This window comes from Eptatretus burgeri, chromosome 2 (genome assembly GCF_056783735.1).
Source record: "Eptatretus burgeri isolate ZD-2024b chromosome 2, Ebu_testis_v1, whole genome shotgun sequence".
Lineage (NCBI taxonomy): Eukaryota > Metazoa > Chordata > Myxini > Myxiniformes > Myxinidae > Eptatretus > Eptatretus burgeri.
Window position 1 is genome coordinate 141113772 of NC_140962.1, and position 27942 is coordinate 141141713.

At 42.9% G+C, this 27942-nt stretch overlaps 2 protein-coding genes across 19 annotated transcripts in view; one reads left to right on the forward strand and one right to left on the reverse strand.

The window, feature by feature from the left end:
* The window catches only part of LOC147033350 (uncharacterized), a 193042-nt gene that overhangs the window by 128572 nt on the left and 36528 nt on the right, over window positions 1-27942 (reverse strand). For 3 of the 9 annotated variants that reach the window (XM_085871586.1, XM_085871585.1, XM_085871576.1), the window contains exon 2: window positions 4265-4396. In XM_085871586.1, the coding sequence (XP_085727712.1) occupies window positions 4265-4349 (85 nt within the window). In that variant the 5' untranslated portion in view covers window positions 4350-4396. Of the gene's footprint in view, window positions 1-4264; window positions 4424-9210; window positions 9257-9447; window positions 9562-9737; window positions 9895-27942 lie in introns of those variants that run through there. The other 6 variants (XM_085871583.1, XM_085871577.1, XM_085871578.1 and 3 more) reach the window with 6 other exon arrangements.
* Window positions 16914-27942, forward strand: part of LOC147033351 (uncharacterized) — a 49925-nt gene continuing 38896 nt past the window's right edge. The window contains exons 1-2 of one of the 10 annotated variants that reach the window (XM_085871595.1): window positions 17030-17180; window positions 27443-27535. The gene's annotated coding sequence lies outside the window, so the exon portion shown is untranslated. Of the gene's footprint in view, window positions 17385-19087; window positions 27536-27942 lie in introns of those variants that run through there. The other 9 variants (XM_085871596.1, XM_085871593.1, XM_085871603.1 and 6 more) reach the window with 9 other exon arrangements.

Consider the following 27942-nt stretch of genomic DNA (forward strand, 5'->3'; position numbering starts at 1 on the left):
GACGGCCTGATCTAAGCAGGGTCTTGGTGGTACCATACGAGTTCTACTTCTTAATAATTGCCTTGACTGCTCCAAGGGATATTCGATGCCTTTGAAATATTTTGATACCCATCCCTTGATCTGTGCCTTTCCACAACTTTATCCAGGAGGTCTTTTGAAAGATCTTGGTGCTCATGATTGAGTCTTTGCTGTGAACGACACTACCCAGCAGAGGAAACCTCCAGGAACAGCTGATTTTATTCTGAAATAGTCAGAATCACTACAATTTAACAGGCAGAGGTGAATTAACTTGGTGCATGATTTTTGCAGGTGACTGGTTCCACCTGAGCCAATTTACAATTGCTATTACAAGGAAGGGTGGACACTTATCCAACCAAGATATTCTCATTTTGTATTTTAAATTAATTTTTTGAAATTTTTATAATTTGTTTTTCACTTGGAAGTTGTGAGTTACAATGTGTAAATAAAAGGTGGAAAAAGACTGATTTAATGCAATTTAATTCCAAGCTTTTGAAAGGGGGTGTAGATTTTTTTTATATGGCATTGTACCCTATTTCGTTCAATCCTGCACTAATGCCGGCAGAGAGGATTATCCCCCCCCCCCCGGCCACTTCCCCTTACGTTCTCCTACCAAATGCAAGTCAACCCCCCCCCATTTTCTCCTCAAGTCCCACAACGAAACGCAAGTTGAGAACCCCCCCCCCCCTTTCCACCTCAAGTCCTGCTACCAAATGCTAATTATTCCCAAGTCTCCAAATTCAAAAAAATATATATTTTAAACAAGATCATATTTTTCACTTTTTTGTGTGATCTGCTTTAATTTAGGATGTTATTTCATTTCACTCGGAGTTTGGAGCAATGTTATCCTCGATATAAAAGTGAATGAGACATTCTTTGTGATGCTACTCCTCTGAGCTCATCTTCTTTTAACCAAGGTTGATCGTGCCAAAACTTTATAGGATCACATTTCTTAATGACGATACACCTTACTGGGGGTATTAAACTCATTTTCTAACAATTCATAATTTATAAACACACAAGCCACGACCTCTCGCAGTGAAGGGGTTGGAGTCCAGAGGGATCCTGCCGAATAATTATTTCCACAGTGTAATTCAGGTATTTTGAATTTTCACCAGATAAATTCTGAATCAGTTTTTTCCAAAACAACAGGTATGTAGCTTGAGCAGCATCTTCACTGTAAGATTTAAGCAGAACAACACACCTTGCAAGCCCTATAGTAGCATTTAAAGCTATGTTCCATTTACAGTGGCCTGCTAAAGTATTCACCGCCCTCCAAGGTTTTCCATTTTTCTGTCACCTGAGCTTATTCCATGATGCTTTCAAATGAAACTTAATATATAGTCTTCACAAACTACTCAAAAGTGATAAAGCTAAAAAAAAAAAAAAAAAAAAAAAAAAAAAAAAACTGCAAATAAAATGTGCATAAGTTAGATTAACAGAGAAAAAAAAATCAGATGATTCTCAGTTGCATAAGTAATCAAACCCTTTGCCTAATTAACCCTGAATCAGTTCAGGAGTAAATTATTTGTTTTCAAGGTTACAAAATTGGTGCAATTAGTTTAACCTGTATGTAATTAGTGGTTTAATATAATGATTAAGCTCCCCCACTTATCTAAAGGCCCTGTCACACCTTGACGTTTTCACCAGCGTATGGCAAGGTATCAAAATGTATGTAAAACGCTGGCGTACACTGAACTATTGATTTTTTTTTTCCAGTTTTGGACATATTAATAACGAGTTGGACATATGCATAATGTATAAGTAACGTACAAAGAACGTTTCGATAATATATAGATAACTTAGATCAACGAATGCTGAGCGTGTTGTCGGCGTTCACAACCTATGCCCAACCATAGTTTAACTTGTGCATAGCATGGCAGCATATTGCCGACGATCACATGGCGTAGCCTATTTCTCGGCTGCGGCTGACGATTCAAATCATAACCGCACTAGACATCGAAGTGTCAAGCCACTGTCACACCTTGACGTTTTAGCCAGCCTATGCCGACGTATGAAAAATTTGCCGAATACGCTGGCACAAGTCGAATACGTTATGGGTAAGTTTTGTATACGTTAATAGCACGCTGAAGCACGCTGGCATACGTCGTAGTACGTCGACAAATTTTCAGCATGTTGAAAATTTTTCGACATATGCCAGCGTATGACAAACGTTCTGCATATGCTGGCCATAAGTTGTAGGCACGTTACGCGATCGTTGACACACGTTACTTGTAAGTTACTCATAAGTCGAAACACGTCGAGGTAATGTTTAGCATCAGTGTTCCAGACTCCCTGGTTTTTTTTTTTCTTTCTTTCTTCAGCATGACGGTGACGTTGACACTTCGATTTCTAGTGCGGTTATGATTTAAATCGTTGAGCGGCAGCCTATTAATTATATTATATTGTAACTGCACTAGAAATCGAAGTGTCAACATCAACGTCATGACAAAGGGGGAAAAAAAACAAAAAAAAAAAACGGAGTCTGGAACACTGACACTAAACATTACCTCGACGTGTTTAAACTTTTGAGTAACTTACAAGTAACGTGTGTCGACGTGTGTCAACGATCGCGTAACGTGCCGACAACACATTACTCATAGGTTAGAAATAAGTTTCGGGTATGCTAAACATTACCTCGACGTGTTTCGACTTATAAGTAACGTGTATCGATGTGTGTCAACGATCGCGTAACATGCCTACAACTTATGGCCAGCATATGCGGAACGTGTGAGTCATATGCTGGCATACGTCGAAAAATTTCAAGCATGTTAAAATTTGTCGACGAGCTCGGCGTACTACGACGTATGCCAGCGTGCTCTTAACGTATACAAAACTTATCCATAACGTATTCGACGTGTGCCAGCGTTTTAGACAAATTTTTCATACGTCGGCATACGCTGGCTAAATCGTAAAGAAAGGTGTGACAGGGCCTTAAGTAGTTTTAAGGTGCAACTCACTTGGTAAATCAACAAGTCAAGCATGAAGACCAAGGATCTTTCCAAAGTGGTGGAAAAGCACCGTTCAAGATAGGGTTATAAGACTCATTATCCCTTTGAGTATGGTGAAATCCATTATTAAGAAGTGAAAGACGTATCATAGCATCCAGATTCTACCAAGATCAGTTTGCTCATCCAAACGCAGCAGCCGAGAAAAACTGGTTCGGGATGTCACTGTAAATCAAACAATGACTTGGAAAGATCTGCAAGGCTTTTTGTCTGAGATGGGTGTCAGTGTTCATCAATCAACAATATCCCGTTCCCTTCAACAAAGTTGGCCTCTATGGACAGGTGGCAAGAAAGAAGCCATCACTGAGAAAAGATGAATCTAAAAGCTCGTTTGGAGCTTGTGAAAAAGCATCGTAATGATACTGCAGGCATGTGGAAAAAAAGTCTAATGGACCTTTTTGGTATCAATTCAGTGCTACATCTGGCACAAGCCAAACACTCCACATCATCCAGTCAATGCCATCGCTACTGTCAAGCATGGTCGTGGCAGCATCATGTTATGGGGCTGCTTTTCATCAGTAGTGACTGACAAGCTTGTCAGGATAGAAGGGACAACGGACGGTGAAAATTACAGGAGAATCCTTGATGAAAACCTGGTTAAGTCAGCCATGAATCTGAAACTGGGTAGGAGATTCACATTTCAGCAGGACAATGATTCGAATCCCAAAGCTAAAGACACACTGAAGTGACTGAATAAGAAGAAAATAAATGTTCTTGAGTGGCTCAGTAAAAGTCCTGATTTGAACCCAATTGAACATTTATCGTGAGACTTGAAGATTGCAGTCCATTGATGATCCCCATCAAACTTGGCAGAACTGGAACAATTTTCATATGAAGAATGGGCAAAGGTTTCACCATCTCACTGTGCAAAGTTGGTAGAGATCTACCCTAAAAGACAGTCATTGCAGGAAAAGGTGCTTCAACCAAGTACTGACCTCAGGTGCTGAATACTTTTCCAACAAGTGAATTTTGATTTGTGCATGTTTTTTGCAGGTGTTCCTTTCATGTAACCTCCTTCAACTAAAACAGTGTTTAATTTAATCTCTTCAGATGTGAATAAAAAAAAGTTCATTTGGAAAAATTGTTTCTATATGCTTCATAATTCATCCAAAAGTTACATTATTTTTAGGGGGTGAATACTTTTGCAGGCCTCTGTACAGATAGAAGACATGTGAACAACTTCATGGAAAACAAACAAATGAGAAAACTATAATGTTACAAGATATTTCACAACTTACCATCTTTTTTGTCCCCTTTCTCTTCTTCAGAACCAAAGGAGTCCACACCCTCTATCTTTATTCGCAGGATTTCAAATCCTTCCATTTCACCATTTGGTCAGCATCCAAGCAAAACAGGTCCTTCGAAATCCACTGTGAACAATGGACGGTTGGGTGAACCTTTTTGGAGGAATAAACATGTAATTTGGGATGAATTGAGTATTTTGAGTCACAGCACATTACCTTGTAAAGGTTTGGAACACTGATATTGATCAGGAAAACACATTGCTTGACCTTTACAAAGAATAATTCAAAGGAAATATATTTCACATTTCCTTCAGTGGCTTTCAATGAATGCAAAAAACATTTTTACCTCCACCACTGAAGGTGGAAGGAGGTTATGTTTTCAACCCTCTCTGTCTTTTTGCTACTTGGTGAAAAAAATTTTCACCAAGTATGTTGGTCTGTTGCATTTGTCTTTGTCTGTCCGTTTGTCACACGATTTTTGGCCACAGTTTTCAAGCAATCGTTCTGAATTTTTTTGTGTATGTGGTTGATCAGCCAAGGACAGCAACGCTTAATTTTGGTGAAGATCCGCAACCGGATCCGACTACTAGAATTTTTCAAGTGATTCTTCACCATTGAAAGATGGGGCTCAAAAACGATTATATAGCATGATATTTCAAAAAGTTATTGGGCCCGATATGTTCTCGTGGATCAGGCATTACGTGGCGGAGGTATGTGCTCTACTGAGTGCCCTTCTAGTTTATTAACCAATTACTTCATAAAGAAAGTGTGGCAATCTACCTGCTGGAATTCCAGCACTTTAATTGAGTATCCCTAATTCGGGTTGAATTGTTAAATATTTTTCTTTATGACTGGTATGGTTTTTTTGACTGCGTTCGGAACTTGGCCGCGTTCTGCACTGTTCGGGTGAGTCGGCCGACTAAACTATTTAAATTATCATGCATACACCAAAGCTAACTAAGGAGTATTAACAGGAGTACATCAAAGCTAGTTCAGGATATTATCAAGAGTCATAGATAACCAAGTTATTGAATGACAACAAAAGCAACGAGAAAGCATCTGAAAATGCAAAACCTGACCATCTCCACTTTGCATTCAGACTTCCTCCACATTCCAAACATGACGAAAACGGCTAAAATAAAAAAATAAACCAATGTCACCCGCAGGGTGACCCGTATCTTGCCAAAAGGTGACCACGTGTGACTTCTTTAAGGTCACACTGAGGTGAACAGAGCTGCTGTCCACCAGGAGCGACTCCTTGAGGAATATCTGCCTACGAGAAATTCCGATGAGAATCGTTCTACAGAGTAACCATGAAAAATATGCTTTTGCCTCATAACGTCACCAAATGACGTCATAATGTCTCAAGCTTGACATATCTAGAAAGCACTCATCGAGGTGTTCAATTTGAGGTACTACACGATATGGTTCCTAAAACTTGAAAATTTGACCTTGGGGTCAAATATGTTTGACCTGAGGCGCTAACCATGAAGGTCAAGGCCAATCGCCACCAAAACTTCATCAGCTGAGCGCCAGACCATGAACTATATTCCCATGAAGTTTGAAGACGATCCGATCAAAATTACTCAAAAAATAAGGGTTTCGTCGACTCCCGATTTGCGACAAAGTGACCTTGACCTTCAAAATTTTATGCGCTGAAAGGGACCTCTATAGGCCTCTGATATGCGAAGTTACAAAAATTTCCAATGACAACTGTGCTCTGCAGAGTGATTTATACGTGATTACAGACCAAAAAAAAAACAAACAACAAAAAAAAAAAAACATATGAAGATCAAGGCCAATCGCCACCAAAAATTAATCAGCCGAGCGCCAGACCATGAACTATATTCCCATGAAGTTTGAAGACTATCCGATCAAAATTACTCAAAAAATAAGGGTTTCGTCGACTCCCCTGATTTGCGCCAAAGTGACCTTGACCTTCAAAATTTTGTGCACTGAAAGGGACCTCTATAGGCCTCTGATATGCGAAGTTACAAAAATTTCCGATGATAACTGTGCTCTGCAGAATTTTTTATACGTGATTACAGACAAACAAAAAAAAATAAAAAAAATAAAAAAAAAACATACAAGCTGACGAACATATCTTGCAAAACTTCGGTTTGGCAAGATAATAAAAGTAAATAAATAAATAAAAACTGATAATTTTAGGCAACCTTAACCTTTTGAACTCAAAAACAATAAGCTTCAGTGACCCAATATGTAAAACTTGCTCAAATTTCAATTTAATCGGATGAAAATTGACGATTTTATGCAAGCACAACCTTTGACTTTTTTATCGAAAGAAACAATCGGCTTTCTATCTTTTGACTGGTGAACCAATTCAGTGACCAAATATGAAAATTCTTAAAATTTCAAGTCAATCAGATGAAAATTGAAGATTTGTGATGCTGACCTTTGACCTTTTGACTGAACTGATAATAATTTCTCTTCTCCATATTCTCATAATAAAGCTTTGTTGAAAATTGAATGAGAAAAGCTCAAATGGTAAGTTAAAATTTCACATCAATTGGATGAAAATTGAAGATTTGTGATGCTGACCTTTGACCTTTTCACCAAATTATTAATTTGTCTTCTCCATAATCTCCAAATAAAACTTGAAAATTTAATGACAAAAGCTCAAAAGGTAAAAAAAGTTATGAACTGGACAGACACACAGAAATAGACAGCCTTCAATGTGGAACATAGAGTGCCGATAGAAAGTCTACACCCCTTTCAAAATTTTCACCTTCAATTGCCTTATAGCTTCGAATTAAATTGCATTAAATAAGTCCTTTTCCACCTTCACGTGTGTGTGTGTGTGTGTGTGTGTGTGTGTGTGTGTGTGTGTGTGTGTGTGTGTGTGTGTGTGTGTGTGTGTGTGTGTGTGTGTGTGTGTGTGTGTGTGTGTGTGTGTGTGTGTGTGTGTGTGTGTGTGTGTGTGTGTGCGCGCGTGCGCGTGACAGAAAATGAAAAAAAACGAGATGCATCTGCATGTATGCTTGGTTACGTGTGTGTGGTGCACGGGATTCGAGGAACAAACTCGCACGCGGGCCCGTGATGCATGGTGCCGTGGTGGAGGTTACGCGGCCTCACAAGGCATGTGCTCTGGCACGATGGGAGCAGATTTGCTGTGGCGCTGAAGCCACGGCGGACGTGCAGTGTAGATGTGGGTAAAGTTGAGCGTGTCGGTGAGAATCCGTGCACGTGTCGGAGTGAAAGGATGAGTATATCGCCGGTGCATGTGTACTGTTTGCATGGACTGCAAGGAGGTTGGAGGAATGCGTATGGCGGGGAGAGGGGGGCGGGTGCTGTTAAGGACTGAGGTTTCATTTTGAATTTAAAACTGCTTCACCCGAGGTAGCATGTATGAATCCAATTTGGAGTGAACTGACCGGAGGGGGGCATATGTCACTGCATGTGCGAGCATGAAGAGGTATATAGCACACAGGGATGTGGTACAAATGGGTAGATTTGGATTTGTAAAGGGACTGTCCTGAACGGTGCACGTGCGTGCCTTTGTTTTTTTTAATTACCCAACTAAAGTCTCCAATATCGTCCCCACAACTGAAGTCAAACTTCTGAAGTTCCCAAATTCTTCTCTGGAACCATTCTTAAATAACGGGTTAAATTTGTTACCTCTTAAATGCGAGACCTTCCTCCCTACACCATTCTTCCTGCCATTGGTTGACATCTATTGCTCTGCTCATGATTTCTATATCGTTTCCTAATCTTGGGAGAATTCCAGAAAACATGACCTCACAACCCTTTGTTTTCAGCCACTTACCCAATATCCTATATCTATTTTTCAGAACTTCTAAGTAAACTTTCCCAACATCATTCGCACCCAGGTGTACCTCATTTGCTCCAAGTCCTGCACCACAACCATTTTCCAACCGTGACCCGATACGATGTCATTTACCCTTTCTTTAATGTCCCCAATTCCTGCTCCTTCAAAACTGCACGAAACTATGTCGACGATCCTTCCTACAGGATGAAGAGTCCACATATTTAATAGTCTCCCATACCTTATTCCTACAAATCTCCCTCACTGCACCCTCACAGCCTCCTGCACCCGCTGCTCCCTCACCGCCTCCTGCACCCGCTTCACCCTCACCGCCTCCTGCACCCGCTGCACCCTCACCGCATCTTGCACCCGCTTCACCCTCACCGCCTCCTGCACCCGCTTCACCCTCACCACCTCCTGCACCCGCTTCACCCTCACCGCCTCCTGCACCAGCTTCAGCCTCACCGCCTCCTGCACCCGCTTCACCCTCACCGCCTCCTGCACCCGCTTCACCCTCACCACCTCCTGCACCCGCTTCACCCTCACCGCCTCCTGCACCAGCTTCAGCCTCACCGCCTCCTGCACCAGCTTCAGCCTCACCGTCTCCTGCACCCGCTTCACCCTCACCGCATCCTGCACCCGCTTCACCCTCACCGCCTCCTGCACCCGCTTCACCCTCACCGCATCCTGCACCCGCTTCACCCTCACCGCCTCCTGCACCCGCTTCACCCTCACCTCCTCCTGCACCAGCTTCACCCTCACCGCCTCCTGCACCCGCTGCACCCTTACCGCCTCCTGCACCAGCTTCAGCCTCACCGCCTTCTGCACCAGCTTCACCCTCACCGCCTCCTGCACCAGTTTCACCCTCACCGCCTCCTGCATTGATATAGATTAAAGATGAATCTGCCACACTGTTCTCATCCCACTATTCTCCTATTTCCCCCGATTAAATCAAGTCGTTTTGACAGATTTTATTTCATGCAGTTTTGCCTTTGGTGTAGAATAGGCATGATGGGTCGAATGGCCTCCTCTTGGGTCGAATCTCCTTGTTACATTCCCGACTCCGCCTCAACGAAAATGTCAACAAAGTGTTACAGTAAAAATTAATATATCGCAAGCACGATGGGCCGAATGGCCACCTTCAGCGTCGAATTACCTCATGTATAATCATCTCCAATGCAAGAAAACAATTTCACGATCTGCGCATGCGGCGCACAAGGACTGTGGGGATCGAGAAAAACTCGTTACAAATTATTATTACATCGCCGTGAAAGCAACAACAAAATCAATCTGAACACCGACAGCAAGCAACGCACACGAATAACATCACTTTCAGTCATACTCGTAACGAAACGTTTAAAAAAAAACCCATAACATCCTCGAACCGACTCACAATGTACTTTTAAAATATTCTCTTCAGCGCCGTCTCCCTGCAACATCCTCCCCACATCGACGGGCTCCTCCTCCTCCTATTCCTCCTCCTCCTCCTCCTCCTCCTCCTCCTCCTCCTCTTCTTCTTCTTCTTCTTCTTCAACATTTAATTTGATTTAAACTTCATTCGAATTATCCGCGCTCTTTCCTTACCGCCCACGAGCGTGCATCACCACTTATCGATTTCTTCTCTTTTCTCGTCTTACCAAATAGTATTCAACGTAAAATCCGACAATCATAAAAGTCACTCACCACACAAGCTGAACGATACACCCCGATTCGAACCTCCTCGGGTCAAAACATCACCCGATCGCCTTTTGACAACCGATTGTGTTTTCACAGAACACGTCTCTCTCCAGAGCATCATTAAAGCAACATCTTCACCAGTTCAGAACAACGAGGCCTTTTCACGGCATCAACTGGCAATCCGTGTCGAAATCAACATGGGTCCAATCCGTGTCGAAATAGACACGGGTCCAATCCGTGTCGATAATCAACATGGGTCCAATCCGTGTCGAAAGAGACACGGGTCCAATCCGTGTCGAAAGAGACACGGGTCCAATCCGTGTCGAAAGAGACACGGGTCCAATCCGTGTCGAAATCAACATGGGTCCAATCCGTGTCGAAATATACACGGGTCCAATCCGTGTCGATAATCAACATGGGTCCAATCCGTGTCGAAAGAGACACGGGTCCAATCCGTGTCGAAAGAGACACGGGTCCAATCCGTGTCGAAATCAACATGGGTCCAATCCGTGTCGAAATAGACACGGGTCCAATCCGTGTCGATAATCAACATGGGTCCAATCCGTGTCGAAATAGACACGGGTCCAATCCGTGTCGATAATCAACATGGGTCCAATCCGTGTCGAAATAGACACGGGTCCAATCCGTGTCGATAATCAACATAGGTCCAATCCGTGTCGAAATAGACACGGGTCTAATCCGTGTCGAAAGAGACACGGGTCCAATTTGTGTCGAAATAGACACGGGTCCAATCCGTGTCGAAATAGACACGGGTCCAATCCATGTCGAAATCAAGACAGGTTCAATCCATATTGAAATCAGCATGGGTCCAATCCATGTAGAAATAGACACGGGTCGAATCCGTGTCGAAATCTAGACAGGTTCAATCGGTGTCGAAATCAACAAGGGTCCAATCCATGTCGAAATAGATATGGGTCTAATCCGTGTCGAAATCAAGAGGGGTCCAATCCGTGTCGAAATCAACATGGGTCCAATCCGTGTCGAAATATACACGGGTCCAATCCGTGTCGATAATCAACATGGGTCCAATCCGTGTCGAAAGAGACACGGGTCCAATCCGTGTCGAAAGAGACACGGGTCCAATCCGTGTCGAAAGAGACACGGGTCCAATCCGTGTCGAAAGAGACACGGGTCCAATCCGTGTTGAAAGAGACACGGGTCCAATCCGTGTCGAAATCAACATGGGTCCAATCCGTGTCGAAATAGACACGGGTCCAATCCGTGTCGATAATCAACATGGGTCCAATCCGTGTCGAAATAGACACGGGTCTAATCCGTGTCGAAAGAGACACGGGTCCAATTTGTGTCGAAATAGACACGGGTCCAATCCGTGTCGAAATAGACACGGGTCCAATCCATGTCGAAATCAAGACAGGTTCAATCCATATTGAAATCAGCATGGGTCCAATCCATGTAGAAATAGACACGGGTCGAATCCGTGTCGAAATCTAGACAGGTTCAATCGGTGTCGAAATCAACAAGGGTCCAATCCATGTCGAAATAGATATGGGTCTAATCCGTGTCGAAATCAAGAGGGGTCCAATCCGTGTCGAAATCAACATGGGTCCAATCCATGTCGAAATAGATACAGGTCTAATCCATGTCGAAATCAAGATGGGTCCAATCCATGTCAAAATCTCGAAGGGTCCAATCCGTGTCAAAATCTAGAAGGGTCCAATCCGTGTCAAGCTCAAGATGGGTCTAATCCATGTCGAAATAGACACAGGTCTAATCCTTGTCGAAATCAAGTTGGGTCCAATCCGTGTCAAACTCAAGACGGGTCCAATCCATGTCGAAATAGACATGGGTCTAATCCATGTCGAAATCAAGACAGGTCCAATCCGTGTCGAAATCTAGATGGCACCAATCCATGTCGAAATCTAGATGGCACCAATCCATGTCGATATCTAGAAGGGTCCAATCTGTGTCAAAATCAAGATGGGTCCAATCCGTGTCGAAATCGAGACAGATCCGCAGGTTGTGAGCCGGAAGTCAATAAACATCTGGGTCTGGCCCGGGGAGTCATGGATTCACTGCATCATGAGATGTTGCGCTGTCGGTACCTGTGCAGGAGGACGAAAGTCCAAGTCTTCAGGTTCTTGGTGCTTTCAGTCTTGCTCTATGGTGAGACTTGGACTCTGACAAATAATCTGAGACGGAAACTTAACTCCTTCGGTGCCTTATCTCTTCGGAGAATGCTTGGCGATCGCTGGCCAGACTTTGTGTCCAACGATCGGTTGCTGAGAGAAACTCAAATGAGATTTCTTTCATGTATAGTCCGTGACCGTTTGCTGCAGCTGTATGAACATGTGGCTTGATTTCCTGAGGCTGATCCTGCTCACCAGATTCTGTCAGTGAGGCCAATGGGGTGACCACGTGCCTCATGGTTGCAGCAAGTTGATCGGCATCTTACTTCTCTGGCATATCTATCTCTCTCTCTCTCTCTCTCTCTCTCTCTCTCTCTCTCTCTCTCTCTCTCTCTCTCTCTCTCTCTTTCTCTCTCTTTCTCTCTCTCTCTCTCCATGTCTCTCTTTTTCTCTCTCTCTCTCTCTCTCTCGCTCTATCTCTATCTCTATCTCTATCTCTATCTCTATCTCTATCTCTATCTCTATCTCTATCTCTATCTCTATCTCTATCTCTCTCTCTCCTTGTTAAGGCACTCTATCATTGGCCTTTTCCAAATTGATAAACACCAAATGTCGATCCCTCTTTCCTTCTCCACACTTTTCAACCATCTGTTGAAGGGTGAAAATCGTGTCAAGTGCACCTGCCTGTTATAAATCCAAATTGCTCTTCTCTGGCCATCACTTCCTCCCTCGACCTTCTCTCAATAATTCTTTCCCAGATCTTCATTGCGTGCAACATCAGTTTGATGCCTCTGTAGTTGTTGCACACTTGCATATCTCCTTTCTGCTTGTAAATTGGGACTCGGGACCAATATACTTTCTGGCCTAGTGTTGGCTTCGTGGTTAGGGTGGTGGCTTGGGATCCTCGAGGTCCTAAGTTCGAGCCCCGCTGGCCACTGAATTAACATCAGGGGGGTTGACTCAGCCTGTCATCCTTCCGAGGGTCGGCAAAATGAGCAGCAGTATACTGGTAGTTATCCCTGCATGTCAAAGGTGACTAAAAGGTTGGCGTCAGGAAGGGCATCCGGCCGTAAAAACATTGCCACAAGAAAAGGGTACCATGATTGGAGCCCGCAAAAAGCTGACCCCTGCTCAGGGCAAAAAGGCTTTAAAATGGTGTGATGAAAATGGTGTGACCAATATGCTTTCTCTCAACTCAGTTGGCATTTCTTCCCTCTTGAGAATGCCCTCTTGTCATAGAAAGGAAACTTTTTCAGCATTGAAAAGATCATGTTTACACTTTCAATGGGATACATTTGAATCATAAAAAGGGCACTTTACTCTCATCAAAAGGCCACTCTTTCGAGAGAAAAGGACACAATATAGGTCAAAAACTATGGGGGTGCGACCTTGCACTCCACCCCCCCCCCCCAGTTTCACCACCCCTAATCCATAGTAAGGGCAGAACCAGGATTTTTGTTTTGATCTTGGGGTGGGAGTTTTGATACCTCATAGTCATACTGTTACGAATCTGGCAGCCATTTGCACACAAACAGACAGCAGTCCCCACAGTTCAGTTATTTCGATAAGTATGTGTTTATATTCAGGGTCCCGTCCTTCTATCTAATGGGTTAATTTCATGTGTGTGCTGCGGGTTTCTTTATAGTCAGGTTTTTTTACATTAAATCTCCGCTTCGCTCCATCATCGCCATTGCGCATGTGTTTGGGGCCATGGGCATAGGCGGGGTGAGCTCGACTCCGCCCAGCGAGATGGGAGTGCCTCGCAACCAATGAGGAATAGGAGTACCTCAGAAGCCCCCGACCAATCCGGATAAGAGTTACCTCAGGGCAGCCCCGCCCAGCCAGATAGGATGTTCGCCCCTGACCAATCCGGAGATGAGTTACCTCAGGGTGGCCCCGCCCAGCCAAAGGGGATGTTTGTCCCAGACCAATCTGGAGACGAGTTACCTCAGGGCGGCCCTGCCCAGCCAGATGGGATGTTCGCCACCGTTCAATCAGGAGGCGAGTGGAAGGGGAAGAAATCCCTCGGACCTCGCAAGAAGAGTAGAGTGGTCGTCAGGAAGAGAGTAGGGCAGTCATTGTGGCCATTGCTTTGGTCTGTCGTCGTGGTCGTCTGCGATCGTGGTCTGCGGTCTTTGGCGGGCTCCTTGTGGTGGTGGTGGTCGAGCAGCCAGGATCGTGGGTTCGGTGGATTCCGGAACGTGGGTTTGAGTCCCACCGTGATGGGTTGGAGTCGGTGTGACCGCACGAGGCGGAAAGGTACCCGGCCAGGCTCTGTTCCCCCAGCTGAACTATCCTCCTCGGCTGGAGGACCGAATAAAGACCCGGCGGGGTCCATTTCTTTTGTGTGTGTGTGTGTGTGTGTGTGTGTGTGTGTGTGTGTGTGTGTGTGTGTGTGTGGTGTGTGTGTGTGTGTGTGTGTGTGTGTCTGAGTGGGCCCTGCCTTTAAGTAGGATTGCTTAAGTGTTTTCTTTTCATTGTACATTGCATTTTATTCGTGATTAAGCCTGCTCTGTGTCTCCCTCCCTTATAAATAACCCCCTGTTCACTGTACCAGCTCGTTGTTGTACTTTGTATGATTGACCCAGCATGGTTCGTGCTTGCGAACCAGTAAGCCGATTGGGCTGTAAGTTGTCGTTTGGACCGACGGACTTTGGTAATTCCGCTCGGTTACACTGAACCGAGGTCGTTAGAGCGACCCGGTTCGACAGAGTCCGTTGAGGGTGTGACTTCCCCGGTAATTTGATGACGTGGGTACTTAGGTATATTGAAATTTGGCTATTAACCGTACCGCACGCCGTCAGAGAATTGGCGATCACGGTCCTTATGTGACCCATGACCTTCGGAGTTGTTTGAAGGTTACGACCTGCAATTCTGGGTGTTTGCTGGGAGTACCTCAGAAGTTCGGTGGGAGTGTAAAGCAAATCAGTAACGACTTGGATATCAGATAATAAGGCTGTGTGTGCATCGAGAGCTAAAATAGCACGTCCATCGCTGTGGCTCAGCCCGCCAGACTCCTCACCCGTGTCACCACGTCACATCCTGTGACCTGTATCTAAGCATCAAGCATACTTGCATTGTCCATTGTATATTTACATTGAAACACATTTGAGACATTGCATTGTATAAAAATCGAATTGTCAGCAGCAATCGGTGATTTTGTTTGACATTAGTGGGATTACAGAATAACTGTTCAACTTTTGGGAGATTTAAATTATTCCAAACTAGCATATTATGGGATATGTAATATTCCAAATTAAAATGCATTTATTAGTGCAGATTTTGGGGGATGCAAGATCTGGGGGTTGTCAAGGTGTAACCTCATATACATGTATCATCCGTGATTACCAAACCATGGGGGAGGGGGGGGGGAATGGCATGATGTTTTGTGTGAGGGAAGAATACATTGTCCAGAATTCTATCACACCTGCGACATCCAAGCAAACATCACCATTGGACGATTATCGTCTTGGCGTCTAGACCCAGTAGGTTTGACCACCTTTCAGCAAATAATATGGAATAGGCAAAGCCTAGAAGCGAAAGTAGAATTCTTCTTCCATTCGCTTCTTAAATATATCAACTTAAAGTCTTTTTGCTAAAAAAAAAAAAATATATATATATATATATATATGACCTCAACATTACCTTCACAACAACAGCTACACCGCCGAGAACAGGATCTCATCTGAAAAAATAAATATTACCTAAACATTACCTTAACAACAACAACTACACCGTCTAGAACAGGATCTCATCTGCAAAAATAAATATTACCTCAACATTATACCTCAACATTACCTTCACAACAACAACACCGCCAAGAACAGGATCTCATCTGAAAAAAAACATTCCTCAAAATTACCTTCACAACGACAACTATACCGCCTAAAACAGGATCTCATCTAAAAAAAAGTAATATTACCTCAACATTCCCTTCACAACAACAACTACACCACCTAGAACAGGATCTCATCTAAAAAAAGTAATATTACCTCAACATTCCCTTCACAACAACAACTACACCGCCTAGAACAGGATCTCATCTGCAAAAATAAATATTACCTCAACATTATACCTCAGCATTACCTTCACAACAACAATTACACCGCCGAGAACAGGATCTCATCTGAAAAAATAAATATTACCTCAACATTATACCTCAACATTACCTTCACAACGACAACTACATCGCCTAGAACAGGATCTCATCAGCAAAAATAAATATTACCTCAACATTACACCTCAACATTACCTTCACAACAACAACGACACCGCCTAGAACAGGATCTCATCTGAAAAAAAAAAATCCTCAACATTACCTTCACAACGACAACTACACCGCCTAGAACAGGATCTCATCTAAAAAAATAAATACTAAAAGCGAACGTAGTATTCTTCTTACATTCGCTTCTGACTTTACTTATAACTTGTTCACAACTGGTTCCGGTTACTTCGGCCTGGATTCAGAATCAGCGATCAAATAATGTAAACCACGATTAAAAATTATTTTTTGACGATGTGGGAGATATCTTTATTAAAATCAATGGAGGAAATATACACCATGTGTGATATTATTTGGGTCTTTCATGTCTCCGACGATGCCTCTATCTCCCGGCATGCATCATTCCCCATGACAAAAACCGGAAACAAAAAAAAACGAGAAGCAAAAAAAAAAACGGAAGCAAAAGGGTGATAGCCAACCACACGGATTCACAATTGCCAGGGTAATGTGTTGTTTTTGTTGTTTCCTATTCTCTCATGTGCACGCGTTAAGTAATATTCACAAGATAGAAATAAAACCCAATCGTGTTTATACACCGCACAGCGTTTAAAAACAACCGGAAGCAAAAGGTCATAGCGAACGACACGGATTCCTAATTGCCAGGGGTATTGTGTTGTTCTTGTTTCCTATTCTCTCATGTGCACGCGTTAAGTATGAAGCTCACTGCTTTCGCTATTATCACCTTTGTTTCTTAAAAGGGAAGCGGATGGTATTAAATGAGCGAGATTTAATGTAATCCCTTGTCAGATCACAATCGGTCGTGGATTTTCAAATTACAACCACGTGTTGCTTCGGAGCTTGGCAACAACGAATTGGGGTGTATCGACGAGCTCGAGTGGTCACGGATTTATATTTTCCGATTGTTGGATTTTTGCGCCGAACACGATTTTAGTACAAAAACAATCAATTGATATGTGGCAATGTAAGCTGGTCGGTGGTAATTAAAGAACGAGAGGAATTCCAGAGAAGTTAACGCTGAAAGAATGATGAAGAGGAAGATTCTAAAAATCGTCGCGCGGACCGTGTTCCGGAAGAGAATATTTTTTTAAAGTACAAATTGTGAGTCGAGGTTGTTTTTTTTTGTTTTGTTTTTTTTTTGGAGATTTATCGCTTTTTAAACATATAATTGTGAGTAAGACTTTAAGTATCGGTGTCAGTGTGCATTATTTGTCTCTCGGAGTTTGATGTTTCCAAGGGAATCACGTGTTAGCCCGATTGTCATTTATTGAGGTAAACCTCGAAGTTGATGATGAAAGTGCGATGGTAGGTTTATTAAATGGTTCCATGGATTGATTGAATGAACCACAACGTTGATCGAGATAATATGATAACTGCCGTGGGAAGCAAGGACGAGAGCTCACGTTTCGGGTGTTCATCCTTCGTTGGAGCAAAAGGGCAACCAACGTGTACTGTTCGATTCCATCCATTGTTAACCTCCGTAATCGAAGATCGGAGGTTACTGTTTTCACCCCTTTCTGTTTGTTTGTTTGTGAACAGTATTATGGAAAAACTCCTCAACGGATTTTGACGAAACTTGGTGGTGGTGGGGGGGGGGGGTTAGGTATGGTCCAAGGATCATGCCATTAGATTTTGGACTTGGTCCCCCCCCCTAAAAAAATTGTTTGAGAAAAATTTTTTTTTTTTGCATTTCTACATGTTTTAAGTGATTTCCAACCCCCCCCCAAAAAAATAGTTGTAGAAAAAAAATATTTTTTTTGCATTTCTACATGTTTTAAGTGATTTCCAATCCCCCCCCCCAAAAAAAAATTGTTCGAGAAAAAAAAATTTTTGCAACTTTTTTTTCAACAAAGTTGATTTTTTTTTTTTTTTTGCATTTCTACATGTTTTAAGTGATTTCCAACCCCCCCCCACCCCCTAAAAAAAATGTTGGAGAAAAGAACTATAACTCTGTCAGCACTGTTGACATCATATTTAATGAATAAGATATAAGGTTCACTTGAGTGACCCAGCAGTATTGGCGGCGGAGGTTTTGCACTCTCCCGAGTGCTCCCCCTCTAGTTCTACCTGTTCTGCTGACGCAGAACGATACGAGACCCCACCAGGGAGACGAGTTGTTCATTAATAATTTTAAATTTATTTTGCTTCAACCTCTACACCCTAACACTCAGCCATTGTTCTTTGTTTTACCTTTTGTATCTGGACCCCAACCCGCCTAGGTATTCCGTAAACCTCTTTGTCATTTTGCACCTTCAGTGTAGGTAGACCTATGTACAATGTACTATGTAAAATGTAATAGTACATACTATGTATGTACTATGTAAAAAAGGAACAATTGAAGACCTGAGTGCAAGAAGTAATTTAGTCACAAAATAACACTTTTGAGATATTGAGGATCAAAGTTTTCAAAACATGCTGCAGATACTTTTTTTTTTTAAAGGTGGCACATACTATGGAGCCTGTTGCTGGTTCCAGGGGCTATACAGAGCAGACAAACCCTTTTTTGTTGAAAAATAATCCTTTATTACGAAGAAAACGAGAAAATTAGTTTTGGACTTAGGTACTTTTTGTGGCTAAATACCTGGACTTGGGTACTTTTTGTGGCTAAATACCTGGACTTGGGTACTTTTTGTGGCTAAATACCTGGACTTTGGGACTTTTTGTGGCTAAATACCTGGACTTTGGGACTTTTGTGGCTAAATACCTGGACTTTGGGACTTTTTGTGGCTAAATACCTGGACTTAGGTACTTTTTGTGGCTAAATACCTGGACTTAGGTACTTTTTGTGGCTAAATACCTGGACTTAGGTACTTTTTGTGGCTAAATACCAAGACTTAGGTACTTTTTGTGGCTAAATACCTGGACTTAGGTACTTTTTGTGGCTAAATACCTGGACTTAGGTACTTTTTGTGGCTAAATACCTGGACTTAGGTACTTTTTTGTGGCTAAATACCTGGACTTAGGTACTTTTTGTGGCTAAATACCTGGACTTGGGTACTTTTTTGTGGCTAAATACCTGGACTTAGGTACTTTTTGTGGCTAAATACCTGGACTTAGGTACTTTTTGTGGCTAAATACCGAGACTTAGGTACTTTTTGTGGCTAAATACCTGGACTTGGGTACTTTTTGTGGCTAAATACCTGGACTTGGGTACTTTTTGTGACAAAATGGCTGGACTTGGGTACTTTTAAAACACAGTCCTTTCTTGCTCATTTTTCATTGCCAAACAGTCATTAGCTCGCCTGTTCGAAGAACAGAGAGCTATAGCGATACCCCCGGCGTGAGCGTGAGCATCAGTGTGAAAATGTTAGTTTTTGGTGCAAGTTATTTCCTTTTGAATGTTTTTATCTACCACACTATTTTTTACTGATTACAATATACAAATTTATATATATATATTGCTTTAAAATTATTTGGATCAGACTTCACTGCAATGCTTTATAAAAATTATTATTAGACTCGTCTTTTAAAAACGATAAATGTATAAACAGGCGAGCATTGGGTGGCTTTGACACCAACTCTCTGGTTTTTACTATGTCTCATGGGGCTGTACAGTGTACATATATCCAATACATGAGGAATCTGGGTCAGCACAGCATTGCACTGCACTGCCACATGCACAGTTTTATGAGGGCTCAAAAGCTGATGACGAATGTCGTGCCCTTTTCAGTACCAGCAAAGTATAATGCATAGAAACTTCATACCTGATGCTTTGGCATCCTTCATTCTCTTTCTTGCCCAATCTCCAGGGTTTCTTTTACGTTTTTTGCCCCCGTCATGCCTGTTATCAGGGTTATCCTCATTCATACCATGCTGTCCAGCCTCCATGGTCACCATTTTCACAGCTTGTCATGTGACACATACTAGCATCTTTATTGGACAGTCATGGACTTAGGAACTTCTTACTCAAACATAATGGACTTGGGTATTTCTTGCATGACATTTTAGTGAATTCAACAATGACCATATACCAATATACAGGACTTGAGTACTTATTTTCGGAAATTTTTGGTATCAAATGATGCTCCGGCCATTATAGATTATAGTACTGGTGCCAGCTCATTTTTTTTTTCAAAAATGTGACAAGTACTTCTTGCACCCTGGTTTTCAATTGGGGAATTACCAGTTGGTGAGATGATAATGGAAATAGAAACATGTATAAATGATAAAATGTAAATAAATAAATATATATATCATGCGAGGGGCAGTTTTGGAGCATGTGATGCAGACGAGGCAGATGGGGGTTGTAATAGATGGCGGGGTTGAGGCTTAAGCAGACAGCACATCGCTGCAGACTGTGTGTGTGTGTGTGTGTGTGTGTGTGTGTGTGTGTGTGTGTGTGTGTGTGTGTGTGTGTGTGTGTGTGTGTGTGTGTGTGTGTGTGTGTGTGTGTGTGTGTGTGTGTGTGTGTGTGTGTGTGTGTGTGTGTGTGTGACGTCATCTCATTTTCGATCCGCAATCTTGGAGTACCAGTACAAGCAAACAAAGCCAAACTACAAAACATGGACTCACACTGTCATTGTGTTTTTTTTTTTGTTTTTTTTCGACATATAATTATGTATAGTGTGTTTGCATGTGAACCTCCACCTCTGTTTGGGAAAGGGATCATGCTTCATGGACCATGCTGTGAAGTTTTCTTGTTCTCAACGTTTTGTTCCGAGGGCTCTTTTCAGGATCGTCACTGAGCCCCGCACAGCCTCAAACTGTAGTTAGTTTGTGGTAATATTCCCAGGGATGGTTTGTGTAATTGTATTGAACAAATGCCTTCATGTCGATTATTTCAGCAAAGGAGCTGGCCGAGTGAGGGACACAGACACAGTCGTACGACGCCGTTTATCCAGGACTGTTTTATTTTGTGCATGCGCAGTGTCCGCGCTCCGCAATTGTGTTGTTCAACACAATACTGCATTCCTCCCTCCTATTATATGCATTTGCATTACACCAAGAAACACTGAACTTTTAATTAAATAAAACATCAAATTCCTTCATCTCTTCAATTATTAGAAGAGATTCACTTCCGGTTCTGGTTCTCCGACTTTCTCAAAGATAAGTTTCCCGGTATTTTTATTTTTATTTTTTACTTTTTTCATGCCTCCGCACCAAGGGTGCCGGAGGCATTATGTTTCCGGGTTGTCCGTCCGGATTTTCGTTTACGCGATAACTCAAGAAGCAAATTTTAGAAGTTCATCAAACTTGGCTAAAAAGGTAAAGTAATACAGGGTAATTAAGTGATTAGATTTTGGGCCAGATGTGATAAAGGTCAAGGGTCAAAGGTCAAGGTCAAACTCTGAAATTTTACTGTTTACGCCATAACTCAAGAAATATTGGACAGAATTTCATCAAACTTGGTACAAAGGTAAAGTGAGACAGGGAAATTAACCGATTAGATTTTGGGCCAGATATGATAAAGGTCAAGGGTCAAATATGTCAATACTCAAGTGTTTGTGTGGGAGAGTGGAGGCATAACCGTCGACTGCGCGCAGTCGAATTACTCTCGTTTATTTTTATTTTTAATCTTCGTGTTTACTGTGTGTTTGTAGTTCGGTATTGTTTTAAAACTTGTGCCAATTTGTGAGTATTCATCGGTCTTTTCATATCGGGTTTCCTTGAGGCCTACCCTTTCCTTTGTTTGTGTACATGATCATGCGATTATATTTTCCACTTAATTCCTTTTTTTTCACAATACCTCCACTCTTTCAATTCCTCCCAATTATACCCTGTGTTTCATGTATTAAATATAGAAAATACAAAAAAAAAAATTAAAAAATCATCTCCCTTCTCAACTTATACGCATCATAACGGCATGATTTCTCTACTTCCTCTTCTTCTTCCTGCTTCTTTTTCTGATCTACCATCTTCCTTATACTTTTGCCAATCCACAGTCACTATACAACTTCACGAGCTTCACCCGTGTCTAAAAAGTCCAACTGTTACAATGTTTCTTTTCTCCATTCTCTTAATTCACTTTTATTGCATCCTTCCCGTTATGTCTTTAATCGTATCTCTGACTAATTTTTTTTTTCCAACTTCAGTGTCAATTCACCCCACCTCCTTGCATCTACCACCTAACTCCTCACCGATTATACCCTCTCCTTGCCCCTCATCCTACCTCCTCTCTCAGCACCTCTTCACTGTCCTCTGCTTTACAAACAGCTCCTCTTCTGGTATCCCAAACTGTGTGGTGTTCTAACATTTGTGGGCTCCGTTATAACCTTACAGATATCTCACTCTCTCAATCAGTACACTCAACATCTCAAACATGCTCTTTCTTTCCTCTCATCACAACTACTCCTCTTCCCAACCCCTCAAATCTTATACCTCTCCCTGCCTGCTCCCTCCTTCACCATACCACTACCAAGTCTCATCCTTCCCCTCTCCCATCACCCTCCTACCCCTTGGCCGTGCCTGCTCTCATTGTCTCCCCTCCCTCCTCAAAGCTTCCCTCTCACCTTTCTCAAAATCTCCCTCCTCTTCCTTCTCCCTCAATTCTCCCCTCTCATCCTTCTCCCTGCAATTTCCCCCTCGCTCCCCCTTCTCAAAGTTGCTCACATTCACAAATCTGCCTCCTTCCCCTGCCCTCGCTATTTCAACTCATTCCTCCATCTCCTTCAATCTTCAACTTCCCTCTGTCCCTCTCTTATTACTCCCCACTGTGACTCACCCCAGCTAGTGCCTTTCTGCGTTCTTGGTGGACAGGTATAACGGTGGATGGAATCAATACATCATTGATCAAAGCATGTTCACTGCATTGGGAAGCAAGGAGAAGCTGATGTTTAATGTGTTCAGCCTTTGTCGGAGCAAGGGAGGGACTGTTATTGCGTCAAAGCTATGTCAGGGATCAGGGTGATCTGGTATAGTGGGAATGACTCATTTTGACACGTCACAAAAGGGTCACGGTTCAGGATTTAAAAGTCAAGACGATTGAGAGAAAGGGGGATTAATAAAGAAACAACCAAGAAACGAAGAAAATGAAACTACTGAACAGGAGATAGGAGAGACAATTATCATAGACAATTATAATTGTATAGTAAACGAGTAAAGAAGACACAAAATGTCATAGCCCCTGTTGTTTTAGTAATTTTGCTGGACGGGGTTAAAGGGTATCCCATATTTATGTACAACTAAAATGGCCACCAGTCTACTAGTCAGCCATCTTTGATCAGATCACAAAATAAAGTGAGGAGCACGTGTATGCCATCATGTACTGTGCTTGTTCCACCGTTTGAACAAAATCGGACCATAGTCAGGGCTGTTGGGGATTTTTTTGGTTCACATTCTTCCAAAAGCACCAATTTTGGCCCAGATGTCGCCCATACCATACTTTTTCGATTTTTGACGGGCGCCCCCGGGGCCGCCATATTGGCCAAATCCAATATGGCCGCCACTCGGGTGAGAGGTCAATCGAGATAAAAATCCAAAAGGGCTAGATTCATGAATAATACCACTTTTTAGGGGTTTTCAGGGTATGGGGATCTGATTCTGATCTAATTCCAATGACTTGAAGTCAAGGTCACCCTAAAGGTCATTTTAGGGTCAATATATGTCAATATACGTAATTTTAGTTTTTTATGTCAATATATACAAACAGCACATCATTTTATCAGTTTCCGAGGTTGAGTAACCCGAATCTGACCTTATTTTAACGATTCGAGGCAACATTGCATGTCAGGGTCATGATAGGTGTCATCCGACCGAGAGGTCAACCATAGGTCAATATATAGGTAAACAACCAAAAGTGCTAGAATCACACATAATACCACTTTTTAGGGGTTTGTGGTCTCTGAGAATCCGGTTCTGATCTATAATCTTATTTTGACGATTTGAGGACATGGGCACCACATTTTGGGGTCAAAGGTCAAAGATCAGCAGTTCAGCCCTACTACTAAAAAAACCAACAAAGATTATTCAGGAACAACTTTTATTAAAATAATTCGGAGATGACATCTGCTGTACTGACAAACGTGACAAAATGCTATGTGCCGCTGTGTGCTTTTAAATGTTCTAAATACAATACAGCATTACAGGATCATTTTAGCATACCAATGATTACCAATGATTATTTGTACCTGTAGATTCTGGCTTGCACTGTATGATACCATGGCCAGCAATAAGAACTACTGGTCATCACCGCCCTCATTATTAACGCACCCGCCTTCGCATTTGCAGATGGCCATGCATCGGACACCGGCGCGGTTGCATTTGCACCTTCCTGTGCATGCCTTGAGGCAGCCACAGTGCAAGAGAATGGCACATGCCACTGAAGCGTCGCTAAGTGTGGTCCATAGAGGTTGCCATGTACTGGTGCCATCTTTGTGCCAGCCCCACTCACTGAAGTCAGGAATTTCCTGCTGGACCGAGGTGGCCTAACTCCAGTAGAAACTCGCCTGTAGTAGTGCTCGCTTCACATGCTGGAACAACGCGGCTTGGGTAGGTGGAATGTTTTCCAGCGATCTACTTCTAGTGGTGAAGAGGCGATTCCTGGCCGAGTTGACACTAGCTGCACCACACCCTTTGCTGTACATGATTACGACGAAGCGTTCAATCCGTTGCATATGCACGGACTTGAGAGTGAAGAGGTTAGGGTTGCACGAGAGAGCCACTAGTGTATCGGTGAGGTCCGGTATGCTTATCCAGGCTGCCCAAGCGGTCTTCTTGCCACATCCAAGAAACTGTGATGTCGTGTCACACCCCGTTAAGCTGTGGAAGAGGGGTAGTGCCAAGGAATTTGATGGACCAAGATAGGAGCTGATGGTATGGACTGGAATGTCACGGTACTTTTTACCTGTACCAAAGCCCACCCAGAGCTCTGATAGGCCGAGTGTCTCAAAAAACCTGATTGCCAAAACCACGGCATCGCTGTCTACCGTGTGAACATAGGCTGTTGTATAACCCTGCTCTGCGGCATGTGCCAGATGCAGGAGGATCCTGGTGTCCACCTCGGAATGGTTGCACGGCTGAAGTGTTGTGAGGTCACACTGCTTGTTGGAGAGCACGGTCTCGAAGCGGGTACTCAGGAGGAGCTTTCCACCCATGTCAGTCTTGGAGATCTGTGTGCTGATGAATGAGAATAGCTCCTTTTTGTTCTCTTTTTTTAGGAAGTCACTGTTCCATTCATGCTTCGGGATTGGAGTGCTGCCATCGCCGATTCTTGTCCGTGGGCCCTTCCCACATCGTAGCTGCGTGAGAGCTTTGAGGTTATTTTCCTCAGGGTAATTATCCCATACAGCATCAATGCGTTGGGTACCACTCTTCATTTGGGCCTCCAGAAATGATACAATGTGGAGCGGCAACATACTCGCTGAATGTCTTTACTGTTGTGGGTCGCACCATGTGGATCACTGCTGCCATATCCAACACCACGACCGTGGCTTGTTTGGCAGCAGCTGCGCGGCCAGTGGGTGCATTGAGGCATTTAAGAATGTCGGACTTCGTCCCAGATCGCAGCGACCCTCGATCCGCCAGGCTCGGTGGCTCTCTCCGATTTTCGAACCAAAAGAAATTTGTCATGTCGGCATCGGGATGGGACTGGAGTGAGAGGAAAAGTTGCGTGATTAAGGTCATGTTCTGCCTCAGTATGCAACTGTCCTTCTTGCCTTTTTTCTTGGGGTCAGGTCGGTTGGTGAAGGTTAGCATGTTGTTCTGCTTGATGGTATCAGATACTGGTACTGAAGCCTTTTCCAGTCTTTCAATGACGTATGTTTCATGAAGGGCTTGGCCAGCTTCATGGATTTGAGATAGAGAATTAGCGACGGCCTGTTCCATGACATTCTGTGTATCAAGTGCTACAAGCTCCTGACTTGTAGCAAGGAAAGGGTTGCCCAGCTGTTCAACCACCTCGATAAACGATAGTATATCCTTTCGAAACTTCACTTGCAAGCTGTGTCCTTCCTCATGATGATGGTCGAGGATGGCCTCAAACTCCTTAACTATCCGTGCACAGTCAGGTCCAGCCAGCATAAACAGTGTAAGGGCCTCGGGGCACTTTCACAGTAAAAGTTGAGTTGAGGTGGTTTGGAACGTCTGCTTATTAAGTGGGTGGGCTATTTTACCATTAACTGGTGTCATCTACTATTTCTCATAATATATGAGTTTACAGGAGCTCGTAAAATAACAGAAACAAATGGCATATTTTGACTTTTCTACCCTAATACTAGTATTTAATGGGTAAATATTTTGAAGTTTTAATATTTTTTTTGGATCTGGGATGACGCACCAGAAACAACAGGTTTGACCCCATAATGACCTTGAGGGGTGACCGTGACCTCAAATCATTGAAATAAGACCAGTATCAGATTCCCATACCCCGAAAACCCTTAAAACGTGGTATTATTCATGATTCTAGCCCTTTTGTATTTTTAACTAGATTTACCTCCAACCCGAGTGGCAGCCATATTGGATTTGACCAATATGGAGGCCCTGGGGGGTGCCCATCTTGGCGCCCGTCAAAAATCGAAAAAGTGTGGTATGGGTGACATCTGGGCCGAAATTGGTGCTTTTGGAAGAATGTGAACCAAACGGCCCCTTTTATGCCCTAACAGCCCTGACTACCATGCATGTCTGAGAAATGGTTGGGGACACATTTAAGTAACAAAATGGTCGTGAGTCAGCCATCTTGGTTCTGTTCTCGAAAAAAAATTGACGTGCATATGTAAGCCATCATTCTTTCTCTGTGTGCCAAGGTTGAACAACATCGGTAAATCCATGTCCGCGAAATGGTTGAGCACATGTTCAACATCGGATCTTTTTTACAACTAAAATGGCCACCAGTCGGACATCTTGCATCCGATGTTGAAATAAAATAAAATGACGTGCATATGTACACCATCTTATGTTGTCTTTGTGCTAGGCATGAATAGAATCGGAACATACATGTCCAAGATATGGTTGCGCACGCATGCACGGGCCCAAGAATCAAGACCAAATCCATCGGCCCCCTTTTTGGACTAAGTCTCACGGGGGCTAATAAATAACCCAAAAAGTACTAAGAACCGGAGGGTAGGAGTGTTTGTAGAGTTGTAACAGACCGACATGAATGAAAACTGCTTGTTAATCCAGTGGAGGGACAAAATTCTGATCCTGAACAATGGGTTTTGTTCTTTACACTTTCAACTTTCTGTGGTGTTGAAATGGAGAAAAATATTAGAGATTGCAGGTGACTGAATGAATGTCCAGGAAGATTAAAGTGTCGCTCAACCATCTTGGAGAGCCAACTGCTGGTGCTTCATACATCGAGTAAGTGTTCATGGAAGTGATCGCACAGTCTTCGCCTGGTCTCACCAATATAAATCTTCTTGCAAAAGAGTATATCCAATTTCATAGATGACATTTGTGGAGGTACAGTTTAATCCTGGTTTTGTGTGCAGATATTGAAGTGGTGGTTTTGTTAAAAGGGCAGGTGTTACAACAACGTCAACAACTCCCTGAACACTTAAACATTCCTGCTGGGAAGTTGGAAGGTAATGCTCCTTTAACCATGGAATTTCACATTGAGGTCCATGTAAAGAATATAGAACAAATTTATCCATAAATATATACGGCATGGTGTATATATTGAAATGTGGTTTCAAACATGGCAGGCACATGCACTAATCTAACTCTGTGTTCCAAACAAAAATCCCCTTGTAAAAAAAAAAAGAATATAAGAAACACATTTCCCCTGGATTTATCTTTCTGAATCTCTTGGGTTAAACAACCCTCTTAGCCATCTATAAGATAAAAGGAGTTCGGTCTCGGTGCACCTGCCTCCGGCCGGCAACAATTGTCCTTCAGGAGATACCACTGATTGAGCCCAATCTGCAAACAGTGTGATATTGTTGTGGGCTGGGGGTCGGTGGCGAGAACGACCACGAGGTGGGGAAAGCTT